Source organism: Cucumis melo, chromosome 8, assembly GCF_025177605.1.
Source record: "Cucumis melo cultivar AY chromosome 8, USDA_Cmelo_AY_1.0, whole genome shotgun sequence".
In the NCBI taxonomy this organism is placed as follows: domain Eukaryota; kingdom Viridiplantae; phylum Streptophyta; class Magnoliopsida; order Cucurbitales; family Cucurbitaceae; genus Cucumis; species Cucumis melo.
In genome coordinates, this window is record NC_066864.1 from 10,713,318 (window position 1) to 10,724,087 (window position 10,770).

Sequence of the window (10,770 nt, forward strand, 5' to 3'; positions counted from 1 at the left end):
CGCCGCCGCCGCCGCGAGCCGCCGCCGCCGCCGCCGTCGCGAAACCCTAGCCGCCTACCCACGCCACACGCACAGCCGCGCCAGAATTCGTCCAAGCTTCCTCGCACGCCGAAGCCGAGTCGAAGCCGTCCATTCACGCGTCTGCAAGACGACTGGAAGCCGAAGCCACCCCTCGCGCCGCTTCGATCCGAGGCAGATCAGCCGAAACTCGTCGCCGAGATCCATCTCCACGTCGAAGCCGCGTCGCCAGCCGAACGCGTCTGCAAATCGGAGCCGCGAACGCGCCTACACCCGAGCCGCACCGAAGCCGCGAACGCGCCTGCCTCCAGCCGACGGGCGAAACCGAACCCGGAACCACCACCCGCGCGTCCGAACCCGGAACCGCCCGCGCGCCCGAAACCGAAACCCGCGTCCGCGCCACACGTGCCCAGCTCTCCCCGCGTGCAGCCGCGCCGCGCCGTGCGTTCCGCGTAGCCGAGCCGCGCCCCCTCCCTGTAGCAAGCCGAGCCGCACGCGAAGTCCCTGTACCGAGCCGAGCCGCGCCTACGCCAAGCCGAGCCGGTCCTGTCTTCTTCCAGTCGAGCCGCCAAGCCTGTTTTGGCTCCTTCCACCTAAATTTTTGGTAATTTCCAAATTCCCTAGCCTGCCCAGTAATTAAATGAGTTAATTTGGAAATTTAATTAATTTAATTACTTTCCTCAAGAAGCAAATTGGACCAAATAGCTGCTGCAGCTTAGGACTTCCTCAGTAGGAACTCATCTAGCAACATCTCGAGGTAAGAGACTTCTACTACTAGCCCCATGTGAGAATTTGATGTTGCATGTTCCTTCAGCGACATACGATGATGGTTGGGCTTACGATGTATGATAATATTTTATCATGATCTGACGAATGACATGGCCATACTTTGGCATAATATTATAGTAATGAGAACCCTCGAACCATATGTGACTGTATGATAAGACTGATGGACTTATGATGTATGTGACTGTATGATAAGACTGATGGACTTATGATGTATGTGACTGTATGGTAAGACTGATGGACTTATGATGTATGTGACTGTATGATGGGACTGATGGACCTATGATGTATGTGACTGTATGATAAGACTGATGGACTTATGATGTATGTGACTGTATGATAAGACTGATGGACTTATGACGTAGGTGACTGTATAATGAGGACTATTAGTGACTGTTTGATGATAGCTGTAGTGGGGGATGAGATGGTGGTTATTTCCTGATGATAATTTGATGACGTATGCATATGTATGTTGGGATTGGGGTATCTGTTAACTTCTCCTACCTGAGTCGTACCTGCATGGGTGTCCTTCGGGATCACCACCTATTTAGGACTGTTAGGCTCGACGGGGCGCCAGTCCAGCATGACTATAGATATGACTCGAGCGACTCGACGGGGTCCTCGCATCCCGACGGTCCTAAGTGTCCCCTGGACACCGAAGACCAGAGTTATGTCCCTACGGGGCGCACGTTGCACGTGTTCGGGAGCGTGCCAGAGATTGGGTACTAGTTTCAGGACTCGATAGGAATGTTAACAGGCACCTAGTGGGACTAGTAGTGGGTCCCTTACTGAGTATTTTTATACTCATTCTCTTCATTTTATGTTTTCAGGTAGAGGACGAGGTAAGGGCAAAGGCAAGCTGGCGAGCGACGTGAAGTGACCGTGGCGAGCCATAGGGGTTTTCCTGCTTCCGCACATGTTTTACTTTACAGTTAAATTCATGTTTCGGCTTTCTGCATATTTACTTTGGTTATTTTTGTAGATAGGGCCCGCTTAGGGATTTAAACTTAACTCGTATTTCTACATGTTACTTTAACTATCTTTCATAAATAAATTTGCTAGATTTCTTTGCATTTATTTACACCAGATTTTATGACTTAAACACTGATCCTAGATTTAGTAACCACTTCGATTCAGCATAAAGAGTCGGGTCGTTACAGTTGGTATCAGAGCGCAGTGTTTTAGGTCCTGTAGACTGACTTATGATGTAAGTCATTTTGTTTTGATTTTTACCTCACCCTATGGCTATACGGTCCTTCGTCACTCGCCAGGTATGCCTAAAGCTTTACAAATATTAAGATTATAATGTTGCCTGATTAGATTAGACTTAGAGAGAGAATATTGAGCTCTAGTGGTGAAAAATTTGTTGGTGAATTTTAGGAAGAATGCCGCCACGTAGAGGTGCACGCCGAGGAGGTGGCAGGGGAGGCAGAGGAGCCGGTCGTGGCCAACCGGCGGAGCAACCTGCCGCGCCGCCAGTCAACCCCGACGTACCAGTCAACCCTAATGCACCGGTCACTCAGGCGGATCTCGCCGCAATGGAGCAGCGTTACCAGGCCATGCTGCAAGCTGCTCTAGCGCCGTTCCTCGCTGCTCAGCAGAACCAGGCCGCCCCTGTTCAGGACCAGCCTGTAGTCCCTCCAGCCCCTGTTCAGGACCAGCCCGTCATCCCTCCAGCCCCGGTGGAAGCTCAGCCGGTGCCAGTACAACTGTCAGCTGAGGCCAAGCACTTGAGGGATTTTAGGAAGTACAACCCGAAGACTTTCGACGGATCCTTGGACAACCCCTTTAGAGCCCAGCTGTGGTTGACATCCATAGAGACGATCTTCAGGTACATGAAGTGCCCAGAAGACCAGAAGGTGCAGTGTGCAGCTTTCTGTTTGGAGGATAGGGGGACTGCCTGGTGGGAGACTGCTGAGAGGGCGCTGGGAGGAGATGCCAGCAAGATCACATGGGAGCAATTCAGGGAGAGCTTTTATGCTAAGTTCTTCTCTGCCAACGTGAAGCACGCCAAGCTCCAAGAATTCCTAAACTTGGAGCAAGGCAAACTGAGCGTGGAACAGTATGATGCCGAGTTCGACCTGTTGTCCCGTTTTGCCCCTGATGTGGTAAGGGATGAGGCCGCCAGGACTGAGAGATTTGTTAATGGCCTCAGGTTAGACCTCCAGGGTTTTGTACGAGCTCTTCGACCAACCACTCATGCGGATGCTCTACGCATAGCACTGGATCTGAGCCTGCATGAGAGAGCTGGTCAATCTAAGGTTGTCGGCACAGGGTCAGCCTCGGGACAGAAGAGGAAGGCGGAGGCGCAGCCCGACGTAATACCACAGCGGACTCCGAGGTCAGGAGGTGTCTTCCAGAGACACCGTCGGGAGCTGGCAGCAGCTGGGAGAACTTTGAGAGAGCTACCCACTTGTACTACCTGTGGGAAGGTCCATGGAGGACAATGTTTAGCTGGGAGTGGAGTCTGCTTCAGGTGCAGGCAGCCGGGGCACACCGCTGATGCGTGTCCTCGGAAACCCTTAGAGACGGCGCCACGTCAGCCTTCTGCTCCCCAGCAAGGGAGAGTCTTTGCCACGAACCGGCAGGAGGCCGAGCGAGCTAGTACGGTGGTGACAGGTACGCTCCCAATCTTGGGGCATTATGCTTTGGTACTATTTGACTCGGGGTCATCGCATTCATTTATATCCTCTATTTTTGTCAAGCATGCGGGTTTAGAAGTAGAACCGTTGGGTAGTGCCTTGTCTGTCTCTACTCCTTCTGGAGAGGTCCTTTTGTCTAAGGAAAAAATAAGGGCATGTTGGGTAGAAATAGCAAACCATACCTTGAATGTAACTTTACTGGTGCTAGATATGCAAGATTTCGATGTAATTTTAGGCATGGATTGGTTGTCAACTAACCATGCAACCATAGACTGTTTTAATAAGGAAGTAGTCTTTAACCCTCCTTCCGGGGATAAGTTTAAGTTTAGAGGAGCAGGCATGGTAGGTATACCCAAGGTCATCTCAGCAATGAAGGCGAGTAAGCTACTTAGCCAGGGTACTTGGGGTATCTTGGCAAGCGTAGTAGATGTGGCAGAACCAGAAGTTTCCCTATCTTCCGAACCAGTAGTAAGGGAGTACCCTGACGTTTTCCCCGACGAACTCCCAGGACTTCCGCCTCCCAGGGAGGTAGACTTCGCCATTGAGTTAGAGCCCGGCACCGCCCCTATCTCTAGAGCTCCTTACAGAATGGCCCCAGCCGAGTTAAAGGAGTTGAAAGTCCAGTTACAGGAGCTGTTGGACAAGGGTTTTATCCGGCCCAGTGTATCACCTTGGGGAGCCCCAGTGTTGTTCGTGAAGAAGAAGGATGGGTCGATGCGCCTTTGCATTGACTACCGAGAATTGAACAAGGTGACAGTTAAGAACCGCTACCCCTTACCCAGAATCGAGGACCTGTTCGACCAGTTACAGGGGGCCACCGTCTTTTCCAAGATCGACCTGCGATCAGGCTATCACCAGTTGAGGATTAGGGACGGTGATATTCCCAAGACGGCCTTTCGTTCGAGGTACGGACACTACGAATTCATAGTGATGTCCTTTGGTTTAACTAATGCCCCTGCAGTGTTCATGGACTTGATGAACAGGGTGTTTAAGGACTTTCTAGACCAATTCGTCATAGTCTTCATTGACGATATCTTGATCTATTCCAAGACTGAGGCCGAACACGAAGAGCACTTGCACCAAGTCTTGGAGACCCTTCGAGCTCATAAGCTATACGCCAAGTTCTCCAAGTGTGAGTTCTGGTTAAAGAAGGTGACATTTTTAGGGCACGTGGTTTCCAGTGAGGGAGTCTCGGTGGACCCAGCTAAGGTCGAAGCGGTGACCAACTGGCCTCGACCGTCTACAGTCAGTGAGATTCGCAGTTTTCTGGGTCTGGCAGGATACTACAGGAGGTTTGTAGAAGACTTCTCACGCATAGCCAGCCCATTGACCCAGTTGACCAGGAAGGGAACCCCTTTTGTCTGGAGCCCAGCATGTGAGAGTAGTTTCCAAGAGCTTAAGCAGAAGCTAGTGACGGCACCAGTCCTGACAGTGCCTGATGGGTCGGGAAGTTTTGTGATCTATAGTGATGCCTCTAAGAAAGGACTGGGATGTGTCCTGATGCAGCAAGGTAAGGTAGTTGCGTATGCCTCACGCCAGTTGAAGAATCATGAGCAGAACTACCCTACCCACGACTTGGAGTTGGCAGCTGTAGTCTTTGCACTGAAGATATGGAGGCACTACCTGTACGGTGAGAAGATTCAGATTTACACCGACCACAAGAGCCTGAAGTATTTCTTCACTCAGAAGGAGTTGAACATGAGGCAGAGGAGGTGGCTCGAGTTGGTGAAGGACTACGACTGCGAGATCCTGTACCATCCAGGTAAAGCAAATGTAGTGGCTGACGCGCTGAGTAGGAAGGTTGCACATTCAGCAGCGCTAATCACGAAGCAGACCCCCTTACTCAGGGATTTGGAGAGAGCCGAGATTGCAGTTTCAGTAGGTGAGGTTGCCGCACAGTTGGCTCAGTTGACAGTTCAGCCAACCTTGAGGCAAAAGATCATTGCTGCTCAGCTGAGTGATCCTTACTTGGCAGAGAAACGTCGTATGGTAGAGACGGAGCAAGGTGAAGAGTTCTCTATATCCTCTGATGATGGCCTTATGTTTGAGGGACGCCTGTGTGTGCCGGAAGACAGCGCAGTTAAGACAGAGCTTTTGACTGAGGCTCACAGTTCCCCGTTTACCATGCACCCTGGGAGTACGAAGATGTACCAGGACTTAAGGAGTGTCTATTGGTGGAGGGGCATGAAGAGGGATGTAGCAGAGTTCGTCAGTAGGTGCTTGGTGTGCCAGCAGGTGAAGGCACCTAGGCAGCATCCAGCAGGGTTGTTGCAACCCTTGAGTGTGCCAGGGTGGAAGTGGGAGAGTGTGTCGATGGACTTTATCACGGGACTGCCCAAGACCTTGAAGGGCTACACGGTGATCTGGGTTGTGGTCGACAGACTTACGAAGACAGCCCACTTCGTGCCAGGGAAATCCACGTACACTGCCAGCAAGTGGGGGCAGTTATACATGACGGAAATAGTAAGACTGCACGGAGTACCAGTATCCATCGTTTCAGACAGGGATGCCCGTTTCACTTCGAAATTTTGGCAAGGGCTCCAACTTGCATTAGGTACGAGGCTGGACTTCAGCACGGCATTCCACCCTCAGACTGATGGTCAGACAGAGAGACTGAACCAGATTTTGGAGGATATGCTGCGGGCCTGTGTGCTAGAGTTTTCAGGAAGTTGGGACTCCCACCTGCATCTAATGGAGTTCGCCTATAATAACAGTTACCAGGCTACCATTGGTATGGCTCCGTTTGAGGCTCTGTATGGCAAGTGCTGTAGATCCCCTGTCTGCTGGGGCGAGGTTGGAGAGCAGAGGATGCTAGGCCCCGAGTTAGTGCAGACTACCAATGCAGCCATACAGAAGATCCGAGCTCGTATGCTGACCGCACAGAGCAGACAGAAGAGTTACGCTGATGTACGACGTAAGGACCTCGAGTTTGAAGTGGGAGATATGGTCTTTTTGAAGGTAGCACCGATGAAGGGCGTTCTGAGGTTCGAGAAGAAGGGGAAGTTGAGTCCACGTTTCGTGGGGCCATTTGAGATACTGGAACGGATTGGCCCTGTGGCTTATCGTTTGGCCTTGCCCCCATCCCTCTCAGCAGTGCATGACGTATTCCATGTCTCCATGTTGAGGAGGTATGTCGCAGACCCGACGCACATCGTGGACTTCGAGCCCCTACAGGTCAGTGAGAACTTGAGCTACGAGGAGCAGCCTGTCGAGATCTTGGCAAGAGAGGTCAAGAAGCTTCGTAGTCGAGATATTCCACTAGTCAAAGTCCTCTGGCAGAACCATGGAGTTGAAGAGGCCACGTGGGAGAGAGAAGAGGACATAAAGGCCCAGTACCCAGAAATGTTCGAGGATTAGAGCTTTCGAGGACGAAAGCTTTCTAAGGGGGGAAGTATGTAACGCCCCAATGATCTTGTATCCATTTTTTCTTAGTATTTTTTTTTTTTTATTTTTATTTTATTTTATTTATTTATTTATAATTAAATAATGGAATTTATATCATTAAGATTTGGATTTTTCTTTTTAAAGTATTAAGTAAACTCCAAATGAAATTATCTTGGTATTTAAGATTTTTATACGTATTTAAAAGTTGAGGGAAAGGAGGGATTTGTTGAGAAATTGGGTGAAATTTTAGAGAGAGAAGGGTGAAATTTGGAATTTATTAAAGAAGAGAAAAAGAGGGGAATTTATTTTATAAAAGGAAAAGGAAAGGAAAAGAAAAGGAAAAGAAAAGGAAAAGAAAAAAAAAGGAAAAAGAAAAAGAGAAAGAAGAAGAAGAAGCCGAGAAACCCTAGCCGCGCCGCCGCCGCCGCCGCGAGCCGCCGCCGCCGCCGCCGTCGCGAAACCCTAGCCGCCTACCCACGCCACACGCACAGCCGCGCCAGAATTCGTCCAAGCTTCCTCGCACGCCGAAGCCGAGTCGAAGCCGTCCATTCACGCGTCTGCAAGACGACTGGAAGCCGAAGCCACCCCTCGCGCCGCTTCGATCCGAGGCAGATCAGCCGAAACTCGTCGCCGAGATCCATCTCCACGTCGAAGCCGCGTCGCCAGCCGAACGCGTCTGCAAATCGGAGCCGCGAACGCGCCTACACCCGAGCCGCACCGAAGCCGCGAACGCGCCTGCCTCCAGCCGACGGGCGAAACCGAACCCGGAACCACCACCCGCGCGTCCGAACCCGGAACCGCCCGCGCGCCCGAAACCGAAACCCGCGTCCGCGCCACACGTGCCCAGCTCTCCCCGCGTGCAGCCGCGCCGCGCCGTGCGTTCCGCGTAGCCGAGCCGCGCCCCCTCCCTGTAGCAAGCCGAGTCGCACGCGAAGTCCCTGTACCGAGCCGAGCCGCGCCTACGCCAAGCCGAGCCGGTCCTGTCTTCTTCCAGTCGAGCCGCCAAGCCTGTTTTGGCTCCTTCCACCTAAATTTTTGGTAATTTCCAAATTCCCTAGCCTGCCCAGTAATTAAATGAGTTAATTTGGAAATTTAATTAATTTAATTACTTTCCTCAAGAAGCAAATTGGACCAAATAGCTGCTGCAGCTTAGGACTTCCTCAGTAGGAACTCATCTAGCAACATCTCGAGGTAAGAGACTTCTACTACTAGCCCCATGTGAGAATTTGATGTTGCATGTTCCTTCAGCGACATACGATGATGGTTGGGCTTACGATGTATGATAATATTTTATCATGATCTGACGAATGACATGGCCATACTTTGGCATAATATTATAGTAATGAGAACCCTCGAACCATATGTGACTGTATGATAAGACTGATGGACTTATGATGTATGTGACTGTATGATAAGACTGATGGACTTATGATGTATGTGACTGTATGGTAAGACTGATGGACTTATGATGTATGTGACTGTATGATGGGACTGATGGACCTATGATGTATGTGACTGTATGATAAGACTGATGGACTTATGATGTATGTGACTGTATGATAAGACTGATGGACTTATGACGTAGGTGACTGTATAATGAGGACTATTAGTGACTGTTTGATGATAGCTGTAGTGGGGGATGAGATGGTGGTTATTTCCTGATGATAATTTGATGACGTATGCATATGTATGTTGGGATTGGGGTATCTGTTAACTTCTCCTACCTGAGTCGTACCTGCATGGGTGTCCTTCGGGATCACCACCTATTTAGGACTGTTAGGCTCGACGGGGCGCCAGTCCAGCATGACTATAGATATGACTCGAGCGACTCGACGGGGTCCTCGCATCCCGACGGTCCTAAGTGTCCCCTGGACACCGAAGACCAGAGTTATGTCCCTACGGGGCGCACGTTGCACGTGTTCGGGAGCGTGCCAGAGATTGGGTACTAGTTTCAGGACTCGATAGGAATGTTAACAGGCACCTAGTGGGACTAGTAGTGGGTCCCTTACTGAGTATTTTTATACTCATTCTCTTCATTTTATGTTTTCAGGTAGAGGACGAGGTAAGGGCAAAGGCAAGCTGGCGAGCGACGTGAAGTGACCGTGGCGAGCCATAGGGGTTTTCCTGCTTCCGCACATGTTTTACTTTACAGTTAAATTCATGTTTCGGCTTTCTGCATATTTACTTTGGTTATTTTTGTAGATAGGGCCCGCTTAGGGATTTAAACTTAACTCGTATTTCTACATGTTACTTTAACTATCTTTCATAAATAAATTTGCTAGATTTCTTTGCATTTATTTACACCAGATTTTATGACTTAAACACTGATCCTAGATTTAGTAACCACTTCGATTCAGCATAAAGAGTCGGGTCGTTACAATTTATGTTGTTGCACTTCGGTGGAGCTAATCGTCATAGTGAGAAAACCAGCAAAACAGAAGCACGTTAATAACAGGATGAGTCGCGGATCTTACTCTCTTTAAAACGTTTCACGGTCCTGCTTGGATGTGCAAATAGATATCACATGCCCCATCATCCTTAAGATATAAAATAACCTCTAATTTTGTCGATAGAAACTGCACTGAAACCAAACTGTTGACAACACTTGATAGATACTAGTATTCTCGAAAAGTAAAAAGACAAAATAATTTTGTTTTGGAAAGTACAACAATAAACAAAATGGGAATAAGGAGAATTCGTGAGAGAAAGAAGAGAGTTTGAGATATTGGTGGTGTATCAAATGAGAAGGGAAGGATTTTATATATGGTGGATGTTCAATGTGATAAATGGTGTAAAATTAATTAAGGAACGCTTGTAACGATCGTAACGATCAAAAGATAATTTAAAAAACAAATAAACGTTTCAAAATTAATTTTAGTAAAAATATAAATCTATCATTATTTTTATGTCACACCATACCACATTCATTTAAACAATTTTTTTTATCAACAATCTCTCACATGAAAATTTTACTAAAAGTCCCCGGCCCACTTAAAAATTTTAAAACATTTTCACCGACCAATATCTATTTGTGTAATAATGTGCTTAAGCAAAGGTGTCTTATGACTTGAATCTTTACACAGTGACAATGATTAGAATATTGTAAAGTAACCATTAGTTTTGAACTTTATCTCTAACAACATTGCACTCACACTATTATTTAAGTGAAGTTTTAAATGATTGTGCTTTAAGGCCTTGCACATATATCCTAGTTTAGAATTTGTTTAGAATTTCATAGGATGTGATTCTCAATTCCACATCCATAAAGGTGAATCTATTAAGAGTACTCTTGTATCTAGGTACCCTACTCGATATCAAGTATAGAGTTCATTAAGAATTAAGTTCGGTCTTTTCATTTGCTTCAAGATGTCACGCTAATCATTGAATTGTAATAATAGAAGTCCTAGGCGTTTTAGCATGATTCTCTTCATGTCACTCAAAAGAAAGGAGAGGAATAAGGAGAATTCATGAGAGAAAGAAGAGAGCTTTGAGAGATTGGTGGTGTATCAAACAGAAGGAAAGGTTGAAATATATAACGGATGTTCAACGTGTTAAATGACGTAAAATTAATTAAAAAAAAATGTCTATAACCGTCATAATGGTTGTTACGGTCAAAAATTAATCATAAATAAACGTTTCAAAATTAATTTTAGGAAAATATAAATCTATCATTATATTTATGCCACACCACACTATTTGTTTAAACAATTTTTCCTTAACAATTTCAAACAAATCTTAAGTTATGTCGATGAACTTTTGGAACAATTTGAAAGTTCCAATGATGTCCATATTGAAATCTATTGTCTTTTTATCCATTATTATCTAACAACTTAAACCTAACCAAACAAATACAACTTATTCCGAAATTTATAACTTTTCTTTTTTAATCTTTTTAATCAAATTTAAATGAATTCAATTATTTTTTTGAAAAAAAATATAT

General features: G+C 47.2%; 1 protein-coding gene across 1 annotated transcript; it reads left to right on the forward strand.

Moving 5' to 3' along the window:
- Positions 1-1,646: 1,646 nt before the first annotated feature.
- LOC127150571 (uncharacterized) lies at positions 1,647-9,208 on the forward strand. Its single transcript, XM_051088442.1, has 2 exons — positions 1,647-3,423; positions 8,881-9,208. Exons 1-2 carry the CDS (start codon positions 2,190-2,192, stop codon positions 8,928-8,930), a joined length of 1,284 nt encoding a protein of 427 aa, XP_050944399.1. The 5' UTR covers positions 1,647-2,189; the 3' UTR covers positions 8,931-9,208.
- Positions 9,209-10,770: the final 1,562 nt, after the last annotated feature.

What these genes read in the sequence shown, in the direction of transcription:
- LOC127150571 (XM_051088442.1), top strand. Translation starts at nt 2,190, where the DNA reads ATGCCGCCACGTAGAGGTGCACGCCGAGGAGGTGGCAGGGGAGGCAGA. An exon ending in AGCTAGTACGGTGGTGACAG is followed by an intron (nt 3,424 to 8,880) that starts GTACGCTCCCAA and finishes TTATGTTTTCAG; the next exon opens with GTAGAGGACGAGGTAAGGGC.